Source organism: Blastomyces dermatitidis (assembly GCF_000003525.1).
Source record: "Blastomyces dermatitidis ER-3 genomic scaffold supercont1.1, whole genome shotgun sequence".
NCBI classification, from domain to species: Eukaryota; Fungi; Ascomycota; class Eurotiomycetes; order Onygenales; family Ajellomycetaceae; genus Blastomyces; species Blastomyces dermatitidis.
In genome coordinates this window covers 9034852-9059411 of record NW_025544774.1, presented here as the reverse complement: position 1 = coordinate 9059411, position 24560 = coordinate 9034852, and the positions used below count along the sequence as shown (strand labels likewise).

The following is a 24560-nucleotide window of genomic DNA, read 5'->3' as shown; positions in this document are numbered from 1 at the left end:
CAACCACACATACAACGTTGGGGTTTGCCGTGAGTTATGTATTCCCCTCGCCTTATGCTTCATGCATTGCGGAGTTCATGCGTCCTGGATATTCGCCTCTTGCCAAGCCAACTACTTTGTGAATTCCCAGCTGAAATCTCGAAGGAGATTACCCGCCGTCTTGGTTCGGCATTCGAGGCTATCTATCGTGTAACATACAACCTTTTGTGGCTAATTGCGCTGCGTCCTCTTGTTAGCGCACCTTACAGACAGCATTGAAGTCAAAAAAATGCGCTTCACACTACCTTGTTCCCCGAGCCTACTCTGTATCGATCGATTTAGTCTCCTAGAATCAGAAGCATACGAAGTCCCATTTTGGCAAATCTTCAGAGCCGCAATTACAGCCCGAATTGAAGGATGGGGCGACCTTGTCGGGCTATTGGAAACTATTGCAGTCACTCTTCATTCGTCGAGTCTCCGAGACTACGACACTCTGCGCGGTTTTCTGCAAGATGAATGGGCTTCAAAAGAAACCCACTTTTTCACCGAAGTGTGGCCAGAGCTAGTGCGGTTGGCTTTAGAGATGCCTCAGCTATTCCCTGAGAGTTCTCTTCTTTGCCTCTCCGAAGAACACCGCGAGCTGGAGTTGTCAAGACGACAAGTTGGGTGCTTAGTCATCCACCAATTCCTCTGCTCACTACCTAAACAGCCATGGGCTACAGACAGTTCCCAGGACTTTCGAATTTGGTACTCGTCAGGCTCCAGACACTTACTGGCAACCCGGGCCTATTTAAGTTCCCTCTTCACCTACTTTCAGCGACTAAGCGGCGTAGGAGATGAGACACAGCGTGTACTTTCCCCACTCATGAATGAATGGCGTATCATATTTACCTTGCGCATTCTCCAAGAAAACCAGGTTGTACAGCTCGATCCGTCCCTACTAAAGTACCCACTCTGCCGGTTAACAGTCGTCCACCTGCCAACCGCATCAACCGAGCCGTCGCTGCTCGGACTTCCTGACGGGGCGTGTGTCATCTCAGCCAACAAAAACGTTGGCTTTGGACAAACGGGCACCCAAGAGGAAACCCAAGTGGGATCATCACCAGAATCTTGCCCTGTTGTCCTGCTCACACCCACGCTGCAGAATAATCAAGTGTTGATCGTACAGGGCGCTGAGGCCATGGTCACTATCAAAGGATACGGACGCGAAGCCAGGCTTGATTCCGTCCTGACAGCTGATTATGGGTTTTCAGCCGGGGATTCGCAATGGTCAAAATGGCGACGACGCACCATGCTCTTCATGGATGCTCTGCAGTTAGACCAGTTTATTGTGGACAAGCGAAAAATTGCGGATCATCTTCCTGGGCACGTAGATCGCGAATTGCTCAAGGCATACAATGCTTTCAGTAGCAGCCCTGGAAAGGGTGAGTGCAAGAGTAACTATACCGAAATAGTTACTGGGCTTTGGGGCTGTGGCGCTTTTGGCGGTAACCCTCAAACTAAAACACTAATACAATAGTGTGCTGCTTCGATGGCCCAGACAAATCTACGGCTCGTCTTGTCAGGCGAGGATCACTTTGCCCTGGCGAGTGAGCTCAACGAGATCGTGAAGATGACGCGCGAGGGATTGTGGACGGTCAAAAATGTTCTTGACACGATTGGTGCGCTGAAGCCTTATGACTGACCTCGCGTGTCACGGGTAGATCCTGTTTGAACACCGCAGCCGTGAGCCTAACCGGGTAATGAGGTATGCTCCTGCAATTCGTTCGAGATAACTTGCGATACTTGGTCGGATGCGGATCGCACGCGACGTTAGGAATGATGCTCAACTGCAATGGACCCTACCCTGCTCCGCCCTAAATCAATCATATTAACAATGTCCAGGAGGAGGTGCTTCAGGGTTGGTCGAGGCCGCATCTAAAGTAAAATTACATGGACTTTCCCGCCGTTAAGAAGAGGAAACGCTATATAAAGGGGATAGGGGACGTTTGCTGTTAGACGCATGATTACCGTGAAGTCAGTGTCATACATAGCCTCCATACATACAAGCAAGTTTTTAAGTTTTACGTTGCGCATGATTCTTTGATCTTCTGATCTGTTCATGAGATCTCCACTTATTCAGCCCGCCAATTGTTTGCTCGGCCCCTGTAAGGCTGAGCCCCGAGGTGACCTAGATATTCTTTCTTCCTTTTAGCCTCCATCTTTCTGGATTTCCCCTGATTGGACAACCATACGGGTATTTGTTTTTTTCATAATCTGCTGGCAGGTTCTGTGCTGTTTCCCTCGCTTGGAGGCACGGCTCCGAGAACGGCTGCATTTCGATGCATGAATAAAAAAAACTCGCAACGCTGCGCGGCGCATCACAATCCTTGAGGTAAAATTAAGGATATTGCAGAATTTGGTTTTTGAGCCCTTCCAACTCCTGGGATACCCTCCTTGCGCTGCGTTTTCTTGGGCGTTTGAAAGTAGCCGTAAAAAAGAGTGTCCGCGGAAGTCATATATTCAATAATTTATCCGAAGATCCTCACAGGCCTGCAATTACAGCAATACCATACCATCGTTATCATTCCAGCTCTGCCGGTCGTGGTGGCAAAAAATACTAGCCAGGGCTATCAAAAGCGGCATAAATGGGCGGCGTTGAACAACTTCGCATCGCATGCCTGTTAGCCGCTGAAACCACAGATTTTCTATGGCCTGGGTGTGACCCCTTGCTGGCTTGGCTGGTTAACACGCCCGGGGCCTCTTTCGGCAAGGTAACATTCAGGGAAGCAAATAAAATCGTCCGCGGCATGGCATTTGCTGGTTGGCCAGCAGTCCCTCCAAATCGCACACAGAGCCTGCGTCTTATGCGGCCGTCACCGGAGGCAGAAGCCAGGGCCTAACTATGCAAGATGCGCATGCAAGGCCATTGTTGTGTCTGGGCCATCCGGGAAGAGCTGTCAGAGGAAGATGGAGATTTTTTTTTTTTCTTTCCCTTGTTGGCAAAGGCCGTAGCTAGATAGGAAAAGCACATTCGTTCCCCAGTAAAGCAAAATACCGTATATACTTGGGAAGTTGCCGCGTGTGCGTGCATACTCTGGTTTTGCGCATTTTTCTGCTCGGAAAATGTCGCTATCTCCCCTCCATTCAGCTTTTTCTCCCACTCTCTCAATCCCCTTTCCCTCTCTCCTTCTTTTTCAATCTTCCCTGTCTAGTTACAGGAATGACGAGGATATAATTCTATTTTGCCTTCTCTCTGTTCTGTTTCATTCACTCGTTGTGTTTCATTCTTGTCGTTCATTCTTTGGCCGGAAAAGCAAACGCCACACCGTCTGACCAGGCCAGCTGTACTGGAGCTCACCATCTCCACCACAGGCGCCTCCCTGGAGATCTTCTCATCGAGAAAATTGGATTCTATGAGCCTACGGAGCATTTAATCCGCCACTTAATTATTTAATTCCTTAATTACGAAATGACTGTTCTACGAATTGCTTCAAATCCTTAATTACTACTCTATATATACTCCTACATATTTGCACCGGTGTCGGCAGACGGGTTTTGGGTGGTGTCTTAAATTCCTCAGAACAATTGTTGAAGACATCAAATTATTATCTTCTTTCCATCGTTGACCATTCCGCTCGCTACATTCTCAATTCGTCCTCCCGCGCCAGAATAAAGGTGCGTCACACAGCTCGAAGCTGACTTCTCATCCTTCGTTGCTGGATAGTTATCCCCTCAATTCGACCCGCATATTTCCTCCTCCCTGTTATAATTGCGGCTGCTTCGGACCCTTTCAACAATTCTACTCCTGCAGTTGCAAGGGTGCTTCACGCCAATTGGATACTACCTCTAGGACTACGCGCTTTGGACGCGAGGATCAGAAGCTCGCCTCGCCTTTACCCATAAACGCGCAAAAGGAGGCTTCCCGGGGCCTTTAATTAGTTGCCTACATTTTATTGTTCCTATTGCAATTTCCACCGGGTAGCTAGTGGCGCTAAGGCTGCCGTTCTCGACCCCCAACCGGTCCTTTCGCTGGTGTAGCTCCAGCGACCTCCAGCAACGGCGGTTCGCTTAGAAACTCCTGGTTTCTTTGTCAGACAAGTCGCGAAAACAAACGGATCCAGGTTGCTGAGGAAGCTAGGAAGGAATCTTACGTCCCGGGAGCGACATTCTTGATATATATAAAATCAACCTGCGAACACAATTTAGGATTGGACTTAATAAACAATGCCCCCCGACAGATCATGTTTTACGGCGCTGAACCTGCCGCCAAGTTTCTCCTTTCCGGAGCGCATGGACTATTTTACATTGGCCGCAGCACCCAACACTGATTTATGGCGCAAACCGCCGGACGGCGACACCTCGACAGCGCCTATTTTGTTCACTTCACTCCTGCAACCATTCGTTATTGCAGAAGTGACAGTCACTGCAGACTGGGAGATGGAATGGGACCAGGGCGGCTTAGTTATATTCGCAGGCCCAGCACCTTCCCAGCAAACACCGCCACGGTCGAATATCGGTCGTAATAATGTTAATGATAATAATACTCACATCATCCCGTCGGCCCAATCACCTCGAGAGCAACCAGCACCACCTCCATACCCGCAGGCACCCCGCCACACCCCCTGCAAATGGGTAAAGGCTGGTCTGGAATTTTCATCTGGAACCGTCAACGCTTCCTCCGTCAGTGCTACGGCGGATGGTGCAGATTGGTGTCTGTCCCCCTTGGCCATGCCCAACCAGCCCACAACAATCAACTCGCTGCGGATAAAGCTCGAGCGCGTTGGCCACTCACTCTGGGTATGGTATCAGCTGCCTTCAGCAGTCACCCCTTACCCATGCACGCCTGGTGCGCTGAGTAATACCTGGCGAAAGCTCCGCGAGGTCACCTGGTTCTTTTGGGGTGTCGAGGACAAGAGTGTCCATGTCGGTGTGTATGCTAGTCGTCCAGCAAATTTTTCAATGAATAGTAGTGCCTGGGCGACGAGGAATAGGAGTCGTTTTGTCCGAGATGCGACTCAGGGACCAGGACAAGGGGCTGGGACTGGGGCTGGTGGAAATGGTACTGGAAATCACCCCATGGTCGATGGAACAGGGCCCGATGGACTGGTCGTGGAGTTTGAGGATTTGGAGATTTTTTGAGAGTGTGATCATGATTTAAGTAACTTTCCTGCTTTATCGTCTTTGCTATTTTCTAGTGACGGGGTTTCAGGACAAGTTCGGGGTTGATTTGGGTTTATCTGCGGGATTTGGTTCTTTTCTTTCTCTCCTTTTTTCCCTCCTCTTCTTCTCAATTTTTTATTTGACGCCCTCTATTGACATTCATGAGGTAATAATTGACTGATCAAGAACACCTACGAACATTTTCTTGCACGGGCACAAACGCAATTTGAATCTACCAGCATCATATCTTAATATCTTTCTTTTTAAATATTGCCATGTATTGTGTCTTTACATACCATTTACTATATATCACGACATCTATATTTTTTCCTACAACTTTTACAAATTGTCTTTTGTATTCCTGCACAAAGGAAAATTTTCATCCCTGAAACCGCTACTAGCTTGGACAACCTAACTGTGAGAGAGGCGAATTTGACCTCTTTAATATAATCAGAATGGATGAACGGGGAATGGGCGATTGTATCTATAAATCTATTTCAATAATAATTTTTCAGTTTTCCTACAGTATGTAACATAAAATGTAATTCACCAAACTCGGCTCCTCGCGGCCTTGAGTCTTTCCCCTGGATGCTCATCATAAAAAAAGTCCATCGCTGCTGTGATCAGAGGGCCTTTTGGTGCCAATTCCCTAACAAAAAGAACAGAAAACTGAGCATTATCCAAGCTTATCCATCCCTTACGACAAACAAACATAAAATAAAATAAAATAATTTACTAATTCTCCTTAAAACTCAGTAAAACTACGGAATAGATATAACAAGACTCAGAGAGCTGAGTCAGCTCTTATATCACACAGTTTCAGTGAAACTTCAGAGATTTTACAATTTGAATCTCTTACTCTGTATTGAGCTCTCATAATAAGATTTCAGATTTCAGTGTATCTCATCACAATGAAATTATCATCGCAACATTACTTGTATTTTTTGTAAAAAAGAGACGAAAATGTCACCATTGGCGCGTAACCGTCGATGAAAATGACATGCAACAAAACAGTCGAAGAAACAGAATCATATCGCGTTGTACAGTTTTGCGCTATAGTTTGTGAGATTGGATTTTACTATTGAAAATGGTTCAAGTAACGGTATATAGTCATAAAGCCGAGTTCTAACGCATGGATAGAGGGGGAAGATCGAGATTGGCACCGCAGCATTCTCTGCGAATCAGTTCTCTGTTTATAAATAATGTAAATTCTCTACGCTTTCATGCGTTTCTCAAACTAGTTGTTCAATAATACGGGGATTAGCTGGAAAACATATGAAGAAAAGGGAAGATAAATAACTTGAAGTAGAGTAGGCTGTAGCAATAATGGAAAGAATAGTTCTTTTTTCATTGCAAAATCTTGACTTCGTAACAATGTCATGCAGCGTGGGGGTACATGTGCCATACATAGCTCATATCGAACTGACCACAACACGAGTAGGAGAGTAATTCGAAGTAAAGCCACCCATCCAAGACCGGGCCTCTTTAAAGACAAAATAGCTGTAACTGTTTCCCGCAGCCAAAAGCTTCCTGCAGCCAGAATATCAAAGTTCATAACCATAAAACTAAGTATTCCAAAGCATGATTGAATCATCTTAGTTCTGCTTTCCAGCGTCGTCATAACTGTGTACGCAAAGTTGCTGGGTGCAAGGCCCACCCGGAGGAGTGCATATTCCACAACTGGAATTACAGCACACCTGGCCTGTAGGGCATACCCTCCGACCGCATTGAGCTGGTTCGCAATGTTGCTCCGTGCACTTTCCACCGGGCGGAGTGCAGAAACCGCAGCTTTCGTTGCAGCAGACCTCGCCTTGAGGGCAGGTGGTTGTCCCACATTTGACGGGCGTTGGTGGGCAGAACATTTTAGTACACCCCTGGCCCGGCCGGGCACAAATGCCGCAGCTCTCGTTGCAGCACACCTCTCCCTTGATGCAAGTTTTGGGGCCGCACTGTACGCATCCGACTTTGGGACCCGGTAGAGGGTTGGCGAGTGCGCCCAAGGTCATGGCTAGGAGTAGCAACCCTTTGAGAGAGAAAGTAGAGGAAGACATTTGTAAAATCGAATTTTGGGGTGGTCCGAGTCTTGTCGTTGGGATTGGAATGTGGCTATGTGAATGATAGCAGTCAGGAAATATGGTTCGGAACGGATGTCAATTAAATCAAGACAGCTAGATAGGCTTGAGAATTTCCAGTGAGAAAATCCAACCATGAAACAGGGGTAGAAAGCCTCCTTTATATGCAGTAAGATTTGATAAAGTGGGAAGAGACGCAACTCCGGGGGAGTTCCTTTGTACATGTCAGCTTGCTTATTTTATACGAAGATCTACCTCTACCTTTTGTCCATAGATTAAATCTCACGGCTGCATTCCTGCCAATGCCAGCCAACCTGTTGATGCCCGTATTTGACAAGTGACGAGGAGGAGGTAAACCTAAAAATGAAACTTGGTGAACCACAGCGCCGAACTGGAAGCGAAAACTTCGTCGATCCACGCTATCAGCGCCATCTGAGTTGCTAGGCACAGCTCGTTCCTGCAACTGAAACTAGCTTGTCGAAGTGTGCTAGCAGAGCAAACATTTCCAGCGAATGTGAGAACATATTTGGATCTGGCCTGGTAAGAATTCGAGACACCAAGAAAGATCCATTCATAGCCAAGCCCTCGATCGAACTTCAGCCAACCGCGTTTCTTTCCCCTTCTGGGTACTTTGCTGGGCCCGGGCCAGCTGGGGCTAGCCAAAGCACCTTCGCATTTTATATGTGCTTTGGCTTCCGAGATTTTCTTGACGTTAAATTTCGGAAATTACGCAAGAAAAAAGAAATTTCAAAATTTCACCAGCCCTATTCAGCATCAACTTTCGAATTTCAACGACACGGGACACGGGGTGGAGAAGTTGATTCAGTTGGCAGCTGTGTGTGTACATGTACACGAGTAGTTCCGAGGCCAGGATGCGTGTCTCAGGTAGTTATCACAGCAGGGCGGCTTGATGAATGCCGCTGACATCGAATGGAGACAAGATAAACACCCTGTCAAAAAGTTCCATAGGGATAAGCTACCAACGAGCCAACGACTTGGAACGTCGACAAGTTGACTTCGTGTTTGGGATGTGGTTGATTTAAGGCTGAGCCAGCAAATGAGGGCAATCCCAGCCGCACTAGCAGATGCCATCAACCAATGACACAAGTGACACAACACGAGGCTTCCAACGTCCAACGCCGCTTCGACCATGATCTGTTCGGCTTTTTCCCAACCACCATGACCATAGCCACAACGACGGGTGGAGTCCCACGCGCCGAAAACCTAAGCTGATAACCGTCACTTTATCATGGCTTATGGGGAGATATTTGTACGCGGTGAAAATCTTCTGTTAAGAAGAGCAGTCACTCTAGGGATCCCGAGGGCTGGATGGACACTTTGATCAACCATTGGTCATCCACAAAATATCGTAAACGCGGCATTCTGGACACAGGACGTTTAACAGCCGCAGACGACATGCTGTTTCCCTTATAAAAGAAGGCTACCGGTGGGCGCCCGTCCTCGATCACTGTTCTCGCGTGTGTCGATCATGACAGTCAAGTGTTCAATTTCCTGCACGGTCTTCAATCTCGCCAATGAATTACATTGATCATAGACGTTTCAGTTTCTCAGAATTTCATCAGTCTTCTGTAGTTGCATTTCTGGGACTACCATCGATAACGGGAAAGCCTTTGGTAATCGACCTCTCTTCAAAACTTACTTTGCGGCTATCATTGGTACGTCCTTAACTCCTGTCACAGGCATATTGAGTAGATGTTATCCGTTGACCGAGGTTGCATTGAAAGAGGGGGGATAATCCCCAGTAAGCGAGCCTATTCTAATTGTATACTAACTGTTACACAATTGGGACCCATTGTCTGCCATTTCTATTATGCAGGATCTGCCCGGAATGACAGCTAAACCGTCGTGAACGCAGAGTTCCATGTCACAATGTACAGTACATTACGAACTTCACGCACTATTAATCTAGGGATTTTTTCGCAAATTACAGCAATAAAGTATCAGTTGATTTGCCACGGCTGAGAATCTGGGATATGGATTCTCCAAATTCATCGGCAACGAGAACGAGTTTGGAATCTTCCAGTACTGAAGCCCAGTACGTGAACGTAGCTTCGACCGTTTCCTTCCCGACGCAGATGTTGATAATAATGTCATACTATTCCCACTGTCAGTAGCTCGACTTCTCATGGAACGATGTTAATGACCTACCTCCGTCGCCTCATACGTCTCTACCTCTTTGAAACGAATTTCGGCCTCCCCGTTTTCAGTTGACAAAGGCTGTTCTACCGACATGCAGGTATTGAATAGCGGTTTTCCGAAATGCCTGGACTGTTGCAAAACATCTATTAGTGAGCAACATCCATTTCGCAGCCGGTTTCTGTTCTCTGCCTGGTTTCTCGCTAAGACATCGCTACACCTGTCTTCAATCGTGAATCGTAATCGACAAACAAGCACGTTGAAAAATGAGCCAATGATATTATGGATTTCCGGGATCGGAACGTCACGCCCAGATATAACCGTTCCAAAACACACGTCGTCCAACTGCGTGTATTTTCGCAATACCATACCCCAGGCAATCTGAAAAAGGTTGCTCTTGGTGACCCCCTTATCAAGGCAGAAGCGATTCAGCAAAGCTTTATCAGCAACTTCTCTACTCATGGTGCGAAGCCCCTTTTGACATCCCTTACTTTGGATTCGGGGAAACATGCAAGGTTGGATATCGACCATTTGGGGTTTCCAGTAGTCCATCTGGCTTTTGAAATCAGCGATATCGTAAAAGTATGCAACGGCGGATCTGTATAGCGGGGCTGGGGAGGAAGAGAGCTGTCCTCTGTACGCCTTTGACAGCTCTCGTAATATTATTAGGAGTGAAGTTGCATCTAGAAAAGCGTCATTTCCCTCGAGCTTGCAGAAAATACGACCGGATTCGGTTTTGCAGATGGTGAATTGATATGGAAGCGCACCGATGTCTCTGTTACTCAAGGAAGACTTGCGCAACAGATCCGTAACTTCGTTATCCGTACATGAGAGGATTTGGACTTTGATATTTGATGTCTTCCGTACAACGTGGGTCTTCTCCTGGCCGTTGGTTCCGCGACTAAACAAAATCGTTCTCAGGGCCGGGTGGCGCCGTACAACATCCTCCCATGCATTTCCTAGACGCACTGGCCACACAGCACACTGGGGGACTTTTGAAGTTACTTCCCATATGGTATAAGACTGGTATTCAAAGGCATTCAGCGACTGGGTGACAAGAAGCCCTTCATGCACCCGGGTGCATGGGTACGCATCTTCTATTTCGTCGTAAGCAATTCCCAGGTTAGCTTTGAGCCTGAATTCGAATTTATCTTCTTCAGCAGGTGACAAGGAAAGCAAAGCGAACCGGGCCATCTGTTGTTTCCTTTCACTAGGTGTGGATGGTGGTGTTAGCTCCATAGAAGGCTTTGCTTTCGATGCTATGAGTTTGACGGTTTTTGCGTCGAAAACATCCATAGCGGTCAGCGACAAGCCATCTTCTCTGCACAGAGTGACCAACTGTATTGCAGAGATCGAGTCACCGCCTAGTCTGAAGAAGTCATCGTCGATACCGACCTCGTCTGTTTCCACACCGATGACTCGTGCAATAATGTTTCTAAATTTTTCCTCGTGTTCCGACACCGGGCCCTGAGATTCATTGGGGCATGATATAATCGGTTGGAGGGAGCTTAAGTTTTTCTGAGAAACCGCGAATCGCAGGAGGTCTTTGTCGGGCTGGGCGGCAGCCGTCCGCGGTACATAATTGATTGGGAGACAGAGAATCGGCAACATACTCCAAGAGAGAGCTCTGTTCATATAATCCATCAGCTCACAAAGTTTGAGCTTGAACTTCTCCTCTGGAACAGCGAAGAGCGCTGCCTCTGTGTTTTGATGTCCCGAGTTCTCGCAAACAAAGACAGTGAGCCTCTCTTCACACAGATCTTTGGGGCAAACCATTTCAACGACCACTTGGTACTGTTTGCCTAGGTAGTTTTGTGCTTGGTACTCAGCGTCGCGCAAGAGACCGGACTCGTTCATCCGTTGCCCTATATTGGGAATTAAGCTCCCGATTCTTTGGGCTGGATTATCTGTAATACTGTGGAGGACATGGTCAAAGCGCTCCAGCATTATCTGCGTCTCATCGTGCTTCAAAACACAGCTATCAAAAACGGCAGTGATAGACAATGACCGTTCCCCGGAGAGTTCACACACCATTGTTAGCGGATGGGTGCTAAATTTCAGCTGTTCGGCGGAATTGTCCGGAGATTCCGTAAACAGGTTGGAAGAGACTGTAGTCTTCCGTGGCTGTATAACGAGCAAGGTTTGGAAATCACACGCTGCAGATGCTTCTTGTCCATAACTTCTGATTCGTCGCAATCCTGTCTGTTCGAACTGAATCAGTTTGGTTGCGTGCTCTTGCATTTCCCTGAGTGTTTCTTCGATGCTTAGGGCAGGGTGAAGTATAGTGCGAAGCGGAAACGTAGCTATGGTGGGTCCTGTCATTTGATAGATCCCAGGGACCGGAGCGCCGCGACCAGCCACAGTGACCCCGAAGACCACGTCATTGGTTTCCATATACCATGAAAGAAGGGTGGCGAACGCCAATCTAATCACTGTGGATGAAGTATAACTACCCCTTGGCCATTCGGAAATCACAATGTGCCGGGTGACGGTTCTGATGGACATTGGGCTGTACCCTACCGGGACGAGTGGACATGGAAATCCTATTGTTCGCAGCCCTTGGAACTCTGCACTCCAGAAATGACGCGCAAGCCCGGGATTCAAACGGTTGACATACTCTATAAATAGCGTGAAAGGCTGCGATGGTAAGTGTATTCCGTTATATGCATTTTCAGTGGCATCCAAGATACGCTGGTATGACCATCCATCAAACAGAGCATGATGAATTGTGAGGGTGAAAGTCAATGGTACTTCCTCGTTCCCTTCACCAGCAAGTGAAGTTGAAACTAGGGGTGCCCCGAGCGACATGAATTGTTCAGGAAATTCCAATTCATTTTCAATCAATTGACATTGTGGGCCCCCTTCGGAACTCACAACCTGGAATGCTTGAAGTGAATCTGCCAGAATAATTCTCGTCCGCAGAATGGGATGTCCATCGCAAACCTCTGCCCACGCTCTCTTAAACCGAGCCACATCGACGTGTCTTGCCATTTGAAAGTGGAAACTACATTGAAGTGAGCCAGGCGATCTTGCCGTGTATGCAATGAAAGACTCTTGCAAGGGCGTGCAAGGATATATGTCTTGAATGCTTTCAGGGCGGATGCAGCATTTGCTCGCTGCGCTCGAGATCATCGTCCCCTTTCCCATGGAGTTCAACAGGGAAAACGGCGGCGGTTGTTGTTGATCGTGGTTCGCTTGATCTGCTGCTATATTACGTGCCAAATTGGAAATCGATTGATCGGCGAACAGAGATTCCACCGTGATTTTGAGCCCCTGTTGACGTGCTGTTTCCACAAACCTGACTGCAGAGACAGAGTCTCCACCCAGTCTTAAAAAGTTATCATCCATTCCAACGGTGGTCAATGGCAGACCGAGAACTGTCGCAAGTAACTGTTGGACAAGCTCCTCAATAGGAGTTTCTGCCGGGCTGAGACCTCTATCCCCACTAGTAGCCATTCGGTAATCTCTCAGCTGGGTCTCTGGTAAATTTCCGACAGCGTTTTGCAACGCTCGCCGATTTACCTTTCCTGTTCGCGTCACAGGCATAGCAGCCAATGGGATGTATGCTGCAGGTACCATATATGTTGGGAGCGCTTTTTGCAAATGAACTTTCAAGCGCGCTACATCTTCGCGAAATTCTCTATCTGGGGCACATATGGTGACACTGGCGACTAATTCCGCTGTAAATACCGGCTGTTTGGCCACGAATAGAACCAAGGAAGACCTTCGTGTTTCGTGAGTTATTATTTCGGCGACAACCATTGCTTCTTTGAGGCATTGTTGTGAGATGTGTTCAATTTCTCCGAGCTCAACCCTTTGTCCATATACTTTAACTTGCGTGTCCTTTCGTCCAATGTAGACAATAGAGCCGTCAGAACTGTATCTTGCCAGATCTCCTGTTTTATAAAACCGGTGGTCTGAGCCCATGCCAAACTCTGATGCCCATTCGGGGCTGCTGATGAATGCAGCTGCGGTCTGCTCGGGCCTCTTGAGATATCCTCGAGAAACGATGGGGCCGCCGATTACAAGCTCTCCGATTGTCCCAATAGCTGCAAGGCAATTGTGATTATCCTTATCTACAATCCAACATGACCCGCCAAACGAGAACCCTATGTTCCCCGGCTCAGTCACGTGGGGTTGCACATTAGCAACAACGGTGCATTCCGCAGGCCCATAAGCGCATATCAAGTGCACTTTTTCGTGCCACAGAGCTATGTCCAATGATGTCATGGATTCCCCGCCTAAAATAAGAGTCTTCACTCTCGGCACATCTTCGGGCATTAACAGTTTGGCAACCGTTGGCGTGAGTTCTGCCCAATTGACATGTAAATCTCGAACTGCATTTTTCAGGTCATTCAGCCGTTGAAACTCGGAAGGGATACAGACGCACCCTCCGAGTATCAACGTAGTCAAACATTCATGAATACTGATATCGAAGGCATAAGATGCGAACTGGAGGACCCTGGATGAACTGTCGAGATTTTGAGCTTCACTGCTGGCGATTGCGTTAGAGCAGAATGAGGCATGCTCAATTACAATTCCTTTCGGCGTTCCTGTCGATCCTGACGTGTAGACTACATATGCAGGGTCGTGGGATTGTACTCGTGGCTGGTTTGGTGACGGATCCAACCCCCAAGAGCGAGTACAGTCACCAACTGCTATTGTTGTGCAGCTTAAGTGATGCTGTACTAGCCAATCGGCACAGATGATGACATCTGCTTCAACATCTTCACAGATATCCCGCAAGCGCTTTTCGGGATACGCAGAGTCCAACGCAACGAAGGCAGCACCGGCCTTAAGGACCCCTAACATTGCAACAACTGCCCATTTAGACTTTTCGAAAAGGAGAGGAACTATGGATCCCGATCCAACATCGAGGGCTGATAATCGTGCCTGGACCCTCCAAGACAGGGCGTCTAGGTCTTGGTAGGTCATGTCCCCATCCCAAGCACATACTGCTTGAGAATCGGGATGAAGCATACATTGCAAATGGAATAGTGCATGGATGCAACAATCGAGAGGGTACGTGTGTGCTCGGGTATTCCATGCAGATATTTGCTGCTTGTGATAATCACCCAATAGCGGCGACTCTGAAAGTGCCCGCGACGGGCTACATGAAAGACATCCGAGGATTGCACCCAGTGTGGCAATCACGTTACGAGCCGCGGGATGGCTCAAGATCGAAGTTGAATAGCGCATCGAAACTTGTGGTGCGAGTGCTGACGAGTTCACGATTACTGAAATATCCCCAATCTAAAATGGCACGATTGTTAATGGACTGTGAGCAACCATGTTGACAGTCAACATTATGGAATTTCTTACCATTGGGAGGCGATCGCCATCGTTCGAAATCCATCCTAGAGTATCAACGTCCTCCCACAGAAGGCAGGTATTGAAATGTTCGTGGCGACTACACTCCACCGTTGGCCATTCCCGAAGTTTCTGAAGACGGACGGAGTTGGAGATCGGAGAGCTTGCGTCTACCACTGCTACCACCTGGTCTATCACATTCCCCTTCAGATCTTCTCCGACGCCAAAAGTGACGGTGTCGGAGTCGGTGTATTTGTGAAGAAGTATAGACCACCCAAATTGAACTAGATCGAACAGGGGTGCGGTATTCTCTTTGGCCGCCTGTTTTGTGACGTATTCGAGGCAACCATGATCCAAATATACCAACTCAAATTGGCGACCTTCTAGGCCGAAGGCATCTAACTTGGGAAATATGCAACGACGTTCCTGCTTTCTGTGTTCGGACATTGCGCGCCCGGGGTTCTGACAAACAAAATTTACACGTATGATCTAAGAATTGTCGGTGTATGTCTTGAATCATAAAGGTTCTTTTAATCGGTCTTCACATTATTTCAAGGTATATATGGTCTATGTGGGGTGTCTGTATTGTGCAAACTTCAATTATATATTGAATCGAAGAGAAACTCCACCAGAAGCCTCATGCGTCAGCGAGATGTTGGAGCCTCCTATGTTTAGAGACAATGAATGGCATTCGACTATCCGGCTCCATATTGATCGGGGGGAATTGATTTGCTATCCTGTTCCATTCTACGGTTTTGTGTCCCTGTTTCCCTGTTTCTTTCCCTACCCGCCTCCAGGCTCTCCGAATTGATTCTACCTAGAGATAGGAATTTCACAGTGTGTCATTCCAATCGATGGCTTTTGCTTCTCATCTGAAGATCATATTTGCCATAATCGATGGGATGACCACTGATTGTCCTACCTGTAATCATATCAACCCAGCTCTAGGCAGACTTGAGTCCACATCCCAACCCTGGCCGAAGATGATTCCTCATCCCAAACGTGAGCCCACCATGCCGACCAGCTATTTCGTCTATTCTCTAGTGCCACAAAATAGCAATTGACCACATCTGAGATTCGTATACGCCCGAGCTTCCGGCAAGCAAGACAATTGAACATCTAGTCTGCGCAACCCACCTAGAAATTGTCTAAGGATATTGAGGAGACCCGGGAGAACGGTTGCTGGTCATTCTACATGCATTGTTGGAAAGACATGTGTTTTTACGGCTGGAGAGGGCATCGCTACGGATCTACCGAAGAAGGCTTGGCGAAGTTGCTACTGCGATAGTTACATCGAATGGAACAGAAACGAAACTTGCAGCCGTCAGCCAGCCATTCCAGCAACATGGATACCCAATATCAAGATTTCCTGTTAGGTGTAATCGATGCAGAGTGTCCAATGGATGCAAACAATCATTCAAGATGGTAGGCCACCTGGGGACCGCTTTAACAAATTCAGAAATGATGTTCTGAAGTGGGTAGTACTGGCATTGGAGCGCAGTTTCTAATCTCTAATTTGATTGAGTGCATAAGATCCCAAATCACAAAGATTCTGTCGTGAAATTTCCGTCTTGCGGCTTCATCCCTTCCTGAATATACTAAGATCCAGTATTTAACTGGGGAACCATCCCGGTTTACCCATCAATAAAATTCCAACGAGGACTTGCCGTTGAACTTCATATTTTGACCAGCTCCCGCAACACATGATGGCAACCGAAAACCCCTTGACTGGCGTGACTCTCCCTCAAGAAACTCTTCCCCAGCAATCGGATACAGCAGATTCGCAGTCATACCACTTGTTGAACAAGTGCTTCACTTTCCCCAATGTTGATCAAGAAGAATGGTGGAATCGAACGGGCCCAGTCTTGGGGAAACTGCTTTCGGACGCGAAATATGATGTCCAACACCAATTTCAATGCCTATGCTTTTATGCCCTGAACGTCATCCCCTTCCTTGGCCCGTTTAAGCTCTCACGAACCTCAGGAGGCTACGAGTCATCTATGGGATCACGCATCGGACCGTTTGAACTCAGCCAAAATTTCACCAAGGATCAATCCGTCATTCGAATGAACTTTGAAGCTACGAACCATGCTACAAATACCGGCCGCGACCAAACTAACAGAGTCGCCTTGGATGAAGCTGTTTCTAAATTCAAACTGTTACGCATTGGGATGAATGCAGATCTATACCACGCATTACGCAATTCGTTCCTGGTGACTGATGAAGAAGAGAAACTGGCCGCTAAAGAAATAGACCTTGCCAATTTCCCATGCAAGACTCAGCATAATATATCTTTGGATTTTAAAGACGGCAACGTGCTAGTGAAGTTGTATCTCTATCCGCGCCTGAAATCTATGATTACAGGCAAACCCCAAAAAGACATAGTACTAGATGCAATTCGACATGCAGCTGGTGGGGCATGCGATCATTCCTTGGAAATGATGCAGAACTTTCTCAAGACATTGCCTCCAACCATGGATATCGAGCTTCTTGCTTGCGACCTCATCGATCCTAAAAAGAGCCGGTTCAAGATATATATTTTCGACCTTCAAGTTGATTTTGAGAGTATTACACGGATCTGGACGCTCGGCGGACAACTTAACGATCCAGAAACATTGTATGGATTGTCATTACTCAAGGAGTTGTGGGAGGCTATGAATATTCCTGCGGGAACGCGCACGATGCCGGACCGAGTCAATAGAGAAGGAGACCCGCCTGACCGAGTCCCCCTATGCAGTAATTTCGAAATTTTTCCTGGAAAGAGATGCCCGCAGCCAAAGATTTACCTCCCAACTCTAGGTATTAGTGATAAGGCTATCGCCGATGGTCTCACCAACTTTTTTGAGAAACACGGATACACGGAGCTCGCAAAGTCCTACAGCTCTCAGGTATCCTCTTTAATCCCAATGTATATGTACGTCAATTCCGTTTAGCGGTATCCAAGGCCCCCTTCTTGCTGGATCGTTGCTAATCCGTTCATAGGCCTGGGTCCGAGATCGAAACCAGTACGGACTTTCAAGCGTGGGTATCGTTCGCTTACTCCGAGAAAACCGGCCCATACACTACAATATACTACCATTAAACAACTAAACCAGCTCTCGGGGACTATCCATGTGAAGAGTCTCCACGCAGATTTCTCAGCAGCTGCTGTGATATCTTCAATGTCCAGCACTCTGGGTCAATATTCACTCCTAGTTAGCATTCGGTATATTTTCTCGGCTTCCCCCAACCAACCAGCTGTGCTCTTGTGACATATACTTTAAATGTGCACATTAGGATAATCTATATTGGTAGACATCAGTCATTGCTCGTTTCTATTGTGTCTATCGATTTTTTCCAGTTAATATGTTGAACATGCCACCTGAATACATTTTGATCTTATGCAGGCCGTTGGTGAGATAGTCAATGCTAATTACGTCACACCAGGCCTAGTATCCCAGCCCTGACGCCTGTTTTTCTTCTTTTAACTAATTGCTGAACAAGAAGCGCAGCCCATTTGCTGTTGTCTTCGCTTCCCTCTTTTTGTCCGGAAATGTATCGTACATTACTTTACAGACTTAGCGTCTGATAATATATTAACCATTTTGATAATTCAAGAAGAGATATTTATCTAGAAAGGACAGATGAATCGCTACCAACTAGAAGCTGGGTTTCACAATGGTCAAGCTCTAGAGTAGAATGAGAGTCGGCATCGAGACGAATCAGGCTTCGCTACCTTTTGAGGTGCACAAATGTGATGGCTTGTGCATATGTATCTCTCTGGTGGTTAACTGGAAATGATAAATCGCTGACCTGTACCATCTTATAGAGCACGATACTCGATCATTGTAGTTGAATGGTTAATGATCCACAGTAGATTTAGGAAGTCTTTGAATCACCCGTAGAAGTGAAACTATAGTGCTGCTGTCTGAGATTTTTCACACCTTGGAACAAGTAGGCCATGTGATTTGATTACAGATGTTCTACAACTTTATGCAACCTTAGTAGATCTAAAACATTTAATCTAAAACCTCAGATATTCAGATGGAATAGCTGACTTCTATTTTCAAAAAGCAGCACATGTCAAATGTTCCACATATCAAAAAATATTTTAAAATATCCGGACAAAGCGGAAGTGAGAAGAGCACAGAGATATTTAGAAATTGACATCGAACGGAGGTACGTAAGAATTTACGTCGTATAAAAGGTCATTGTACGTTCCATCCAGTATATCCGGTGGTGCTCTAGTGCATTCTGAGCATCATATCCTACTCTTGAATGAACACCTTCTCCGCAAACAAGTGACACAGTTGCCCGGCTTTACACAACAGCAAGACTTTGTGGGAAGTTCTGTCCTTTCAATGAATATTTATATTAGCTCCCCGAAGCACTAAAACAATTGTTTCTCCTTATCATGAGCGAAGCGTGTAGGGGGGTCATGCCTTTCTCGCCTTGGGTAGATCAAAATCCAAGATTCTTCGGAAGTCCACGGGCGGTCTCCCTTAATTTCTTGTGCCGATGTTTCTACTGTGGTTTTGATTGTCCTGCCTCATCGACGATGCTTCAACGTCGACGTGGGGTAAATGAAGTAGATAGATCTGACATCTGTTACAACAATTTTGGTAGGCTGGTTGGAAACAATTGGATGCCTAAAACATGTACTTGAAATAGCCCATTTACACAAGCGGAGGTCTCCCTGAGCTTGACAACCCGGTTAGGGCAGTTGCTGACGGTATGCTAAGATAGGATTAATATAGGATGATCGTTGTTTCCAGGTCTTGCTTAGACTTCATGGACCAGGAAAACTTTATCAGCATATCACAATGCAGTCAATAAATGATCGGTGCTGTTGCTGTACAACTTCACCCGTGGTCAAGACACTCCAGACTCTCACCGACAATATATTCATCTCATGGCCATTTTTTTGCAATTCAACAAAGGCAGCTGTGGTCCAAAGCACTTGAAGGAGTTATTAACCGTGTGGTACGGAGTCCTCCCCTCTGCTCCACAATATGCATTGGACCATTGGCCTTTCTGTTCTCGCATCGGGCAGCGCGCATGTGATAATACCAAGGGTCTTCGATTTTACCCCAGACACTGCTCAACATGCCACCGATTTTGAAATAACTAAATGAAAATGTTTTCGTCGTTAGCCAACCCTTGACGGATATGGAATTCATAGTGATCAGACCCTTGGCTATGGAAGATCAGAGTTGGTTGTCCTTCTCAAAGATATGGCTGTCAAACATCATTGGGTCGAACAAGATATTTATCGATATCTAGGGTATTGAGACAGAATCAGCACATCAGAACCTCCAAAACAACTCTTTACCTTGCATTTATGGGAAATGGTGACTCACATACATATTTAGCACGGAATCAACCCTCCGGCTTTCGTGGTTGCGCGAAATTTCACACATATTTGCAAGTCTTCGTGATCGTTCTGCTAAGGAGGCAGATGTTGTTCAACTTTCTACAGAGCTATCTATTCGCTTTCACGACTTTATGGAGCCGTCTATTATGCCTCCGGGTACAGATATGGAGATCTCCCACGACAATGCATACGCAGTCCAGAGGGACATTGCCATGGTAGTGCTGTAGCCCATGACGCTTATGACTAGAAAGCGCTGTCAGTTTGACCCCTTCAATGACGTCAATCGCATATAGATCGCTAGATGGTCCTAGAAACGCTCAGGATATCATATAGCATAGAGGATAGATTGGATCAGAACGATCCGCTGTCCTGTAAGCGCAACACTGCGGTTTCGAAATGTGGAAGATATTGGCCGCTAATATTTCGACCCGTGCGCGGTTCTGCTGATGAATCGCTTGCTGCCAGTAAGTATAATAAATAATGTTGGTTTTTTGGAAAAATTCCGGAAGCTAAACGTATTGATAGTTAGTGCCTGACGACTCTATCGCTGAAAATGCATCGACTAAGCCCCCGCCGTTCTCCCTCTGTAAATGTTGATAAAACATTCGAGGATGGCTTGAGAGAAAGTCTCAAGGAAAAGATTTGAAGCTCGTCAGCCTCAAGAATATTGCTAAATGCACAAAACATTTTTGGCTAGGAGTTTTTATTGAGAAATGATAGACCAAACGTGTGTTTCTCAGAATGGGATTTTCTTTTTAGTCAAATTAATGTACAGTAAGTACCACCTCGCATCTGGAGTTGTAGAGGGGACAAAATATACTTTCTATTTAACTAGCTTCATGTTGCCATTAGCAACAGGTACTGGGAACTTTATTTCATCTACAGACTAAATAACGTGCTACATAACCATCAAAACTGTAACTAGTTAGTTACAGAGTATCATGACGAAGCATTATGTTTTATTCAGGGCATAAGCGACATGGCGCCCACGTGCAATGCAACTACCCCCCACTTCCAACTCGTCCTTATTCACTACGTAACCACGCACGCCCATGACAAACTATGTATGTATCTGAGCAGGCGAAGATAAACTAAGTAAAGAGTGGATATTGAAGACATTAAGTCCGAGTATCTAGCGAGATGAACTATCCCGACTATCCCACTCCCGTTACCATCCAACCTCTCAAATCTCACAGGCATACAATAATCCTACTCCATGGCCGAGGCGGCACCGGTACTAGTTTTGGCCGCGAGATACTCTCGACACCCTTCCCGCTTCCTCTGCTTCGCTCTCCTGATTCACCTTTCGGAATGCTCACCCTGAGAGACGCCTTCCCGCACGCAAAATTCGTCTTCCCGACTGCACCCCGGCGGTATCCTACACAGCATAAATACGATCTCATCAACCAATGGTTTGACCTATGGTGGTTGCCATCATCTTCGTCAGCTGCAGATGACAACGGCGACCGACCGTTTCCCCTTGAGCGAGACTCTGTGCAGAGCGATGGGCTGCGGGAGTCGACACTGTTCCTGCATGACTTGCTACAGCGCGAGGTTGAATTGGTGGAGGGTGGTGCGAAGAACGTTCTTTTGGGAGGGTTGAGTCAGGGATGCGCAACCAGTCTTGTGGCATGTCTGTTGTGGGACGGTGTTGGAGAAGGGAGAGAGAGAAGGGAGGCATTAGGTGCGCTTGTTGGGTTCTGTGGGAGATTGCCATTTGAGAGGCGGGTTAGAATTATTCTAGCTGGCGGTGCTGTGGATGGAGAGAAGGTCAATCAGCCTTCTGGCACAGACGGTGAAGTTGAGAACAAATCTAGGATTGGCAATGATACGGTTGGCAGTGCAGTCGATTTTTTCCGGAAGGAGCTTGAGATTCCGCTTCCTCCGGGGCTACCCTCATCCTCTCATGATTTTCCATTCCAGCGCACGCCACTCTTTCTCGGCCATGGAGTTGAAGATATGACTGTTCCTATCCGTCTAGGGAGGGAAGCAGTTACTTGCTTTGAGTCACTGGGAATGAATGTTTCGTGGAACGAGTATGAAGGGCTGGGTCACTGGTATACGGATAGTATGCTAAGTGACTTCGTGAAATTCGTGCGGGAGAAGACAGATTGGGAACTAGAATAGCTTGGTGAATCGGCAACGACCTCGCTTGCTTCATTCTCGTCCATCCACTCACTCTCGTGGAGTCCATATGGTTTCCCTCAAGCGACCCAAGCAGGGAAGAGACGATTTTAATCACGGAGGCACCTGTTTATGCTTAACTATCTTCTTTTCTTAACTTATGTAAAGAGCTGTATGGTACGTACTTAGGACAGGTAGCTTCGGCAGTGCCAGCTCATCCGGGAATTAGCAGATACGAGATAGCCCACGGAGCTTTTTCATCCCTTGAGGCTTTATGCAACCCTATAGGATGCGATTTCTTTTTTCTGAGATCCACACCACAAAAACGGATGTTTCAAAACAAGAATAAGATTTTTTTATAGAGGTAAGGTATGAGAGAAAATAAAGCGGGAAATTTTCATCATTCGTTTCAGCATATCCATGCTGGGCGTTGAGCCTGCAGAAGACTTCCCCCGTTGGAGAAGGGTACCCGATGGAGAAATACTTGCCATGCTCTTGGCGTGAAGGACGTCAAAATACATGCATATTAAAATCCTGCCTTATTTGCTTAGCAGCATGACGACGAATGTCTTCAGTTCGGCTTGCGATTCGTTGCCCCCAGCCGGCAAGAATTCTACCCAACGCTTGCGCCTGCGCCCGAGCCTGCACATTAACTATTGTTTATCACCTGCAGGCTGACTGCCAGCTGTCAATCAATGACGCGATTTCCCCCCCCCCTTTACACCCACCTCCCCGCAGTCTCACCATCATGACCTGCACGCATTGAGGCTTACTGTGATGGTATCATGAAGGCATAGATTGGAGGAGAGATAATCACTTCGATCGTCGCGTCAACACTAGACCACTGCCAAACGAAGCGAATTGCGAGAACGAGACCAGAGGGGTTGCGAAAGAGAGCAAATGGATAACGCAACGGCTAATCCAAACCTGCATATCGGGTACGAAGTTGTTGATGATTGATGGTGATGATAATGCAATATGAATATCACCCCGGATGGATAACTGCCTGAGAACGAGGAGTCTCAACATCCCTCCGCATGTTCCTGCACAATCATGCGTTTGGGAGCTCCCGTCACCGTGTGGCCACCCCGCCAAACTGACGGTCCAAAACCGACCGAGGCATCTTCTCACAAGGTTCTCTTGGTGCAATCGTCATTTCACCTTTTACAGACATCATCCACTTAACTTTCGCATTTATCGTCTTTGCCCGAAATCAAAGCAGAGGCAGTTAGTCCCACATGTAGAGTGAGAACTGAAAATCTAGGGTAACTGGCAGGAAGGAAGTATGGGAAACCAAGCAAGCTATTCCGAAGCTACGGGGTCTAGGGTCCTCGCCTAGCGCTTCGGTTTGTTCACCGCTCTTGTTGAGGAAGCAAGCAAATCTGCCAAGTAACTAATGGTAACGATATCGACAGCAACACATTTTAACCCCCCCTTGCGATGATACAAAAGAAGAATGGGCTCTCATCATGGATATGGAAACTGATAGGAAACCCAACTTATTTCGCTTCCGCCACATATGCCCAATAACGCGCAAGGACCCTCTCTCTTTAACAACACAGTGCCGGATGGATACCTTGAACAAGGGAATTTGCAGCTCAACGATTGGCTAGACAGGGGTGGTCATCAATGCGCAAAATTTAGAGTTTACGGTACCGCTCTTAACGAACCATTTGGCACAGCGAACGGCCCTTAGGGTTTGCTAGCCTTTGCCCTTTTGTTCTGCATCCTCAAATTTTTTTTTTTTTTCTTCCCTCGTGGTCTCGCTCATCTCTCAATCTTCCGTGGGTCAAACAGATAGAAACAATTGTATGAAAAGTAACAACATAACATGGCTCTCAAGATGGAATGGAAATAGTATTTATCGTCTGCTGTGGCCATCGCAACGTGCTATCGGCTTCGCTAAAATCATCTTCCGCTTTTGGGAAGCTTATCAACAATCGTCATGGCCGCGACTAAAGTGGAAAAACTAGAATGTCACGTCGATAAGGAGTGAATCCCTGCTGTACCAAAACAGTAGGTTCCGGTTCCTACGTAGTATGATCACCATGGCAATTGATCTATCGATATGTATTTTGATGCTCTTGCCTACCTCCATAGCCCTGTTGTCTGTTCCGTGTCTCAGCTTCATTCACAAGAAATAAATTTCACAGCTTTAGATATAACTACCCAATCAGCATCATGGTATAATTTCCTTGATAAAACTATTGTAAGCGTGACACCACTCTTGCTTCCAAGGCTTCAATTGAAGGTCTGATATTTACATCTGGCCAAGATACACAACCTTTTTATAGGTTTAGTGTATATTCACCCTTACATACAAAATTACTAGTGTCCTCAAGTAGATCTTCAAGTCAAGAAGAACTCTATGATGTAAAGTAAGTAAGTTATGTAACTTACTCTGTATAGTAGTACGATTCTCT

At 46.7% G+C, this 24560-nt stretch overlaps 6 protein-coding genes across 10 annotated transcripts; 4 read left to right on the top strand and 2 right to left on the bottom strand.

Moving 5' to 3' along the window:
• Positions 1-268: 268 nt before the first annotated feature.
• Positions 269-1663, top strand: BDCG_01195 (poly(ADP-ribose) glycohydrolase isoform; the record flags this gene model as incomplete). The annotated part of the gene is made up of 2 exons (XM_045416700.1): positions 269-1432; positions 1499-1663. The coding sequence occupies 2 exons, from the start codon at positions 269-271 to the stop codon at positions 1661-1663; spliced, it is 1329 nt and encodes a 442-aa protein (XP_045272361.1).
• A 2522-nt stretch (positions 1664-4185) lies between these two features.
• BDCG_01194 (uncharacterized protein) lies at positions 4186-5100 on the top strand (the record flags this gene model as incomplete). Its single annotated transcript, XM_045416699.1, has 1 exon — positions 4186-5100. The coding sequence occupies one exon, from the start codon at positions 4186-4188 to the stop codon at positions 5098-5100; it is 915 nt and encodes a 304-aa protein (XP_045272360.1).
• An 890-nt stretch (positions 5101-5990) lies between these two features.
• BDCG_01193 (uncharacterized protein) lies at positions 5991-8686 on the bottom strand. The gene has a single exon (XM_045416698.1). It carries the CDS (start codon positions 7170-7172, stop codon positions 6717-6719), a length of 456 nt encoding a protein of 151 aa, XP_045272359.1. The 5' UTR covers positions 7173-8686; the 3' UTR covers positions 5991-6716.
• BDCG_01190 (dimethylallyl tryptophan synthase) lies at positions 8262-18682 on the top strand. Of its 4 annotated transcripts, none has more exons than XM_045416694.1 (4): positions 8323-8869; positions 9031-9249; positions 9329-17574; positions 17643-18682. In XM_045416694.1, the coding sequence occupies exons 3-4, from the start codon at positions 16364-16366 to the stop codon at positions 17740-17742; spliced, it is 1311 nt and encodes a 436-aa protein (XP_045279485.1). In that variant the 5' UTR covers positions 8323-8869; positions 9031-9249; positions 9329-16363; the 3' UTR covers positions 17743-18682. The 4 variants fall into 4 exon arrangements, with proteins under 4 accessions (XP_045279484.1, XP_045279485.1, XP_045279486.1 ...); XM_045416695.1 differs by having other exon boundaries at positions 9031-13653; positions 13796-17574; XM_045416696.1 differs by having other exon boundaries at positions 9326-17574; positions 17643-18475.
• BDCG_01191 (d-lysergyl-peptide-synthetase) lies at positions 8746-15107 on the bottom strand (the record flags this gene model as incomplete). The annotated part of the gene is made up of 3 exons (XM_045416697.1): positions 8746-9309; positions 9363-14603; positions 14673-15107. 3 exons carry the CDS (start codon positions 15105-15107, stop codon positions 9139-9141), a joined length of 5847 nt encoding a protein of 1948 aa, XP_045272358.1. The 3' UTR covers positions 8746-9138.
• A 1291-nt stretch (positions 18683-19973) lies between the features above and the next one.
• Positions 19974-24350, top strand: BDCG_01189 (the record flags this gene model as incomplete). 2 transcript variants are annotated; one of them, XM_045416691.1, is made up of 2 exons in its annotated part: positions 19974-20477; positions 20539-24350. In XM_045416691.1, exon 2 carries the CDS (start codon positions 21154-21156, stop codon positions 22138-22140), a length of 987 nt encoding a protein of 328 aa, XP_045272357.1. In that variant the 5' UTR covers positions 19974-20477; positions 20539-21153. The 2 variants fall into 2 exon arrangements, with proteins under 2 accessions (XP_045272357.1, XP_045279483.1); XM_045416692.1 differs by lacking the exon at positions 19974-20477 and having other exon boundaries at positions 21050-21077; positions 21137-22140.
• Between the last annotated feature and the right edge of the window lie 210 nt (positions 24351-24560).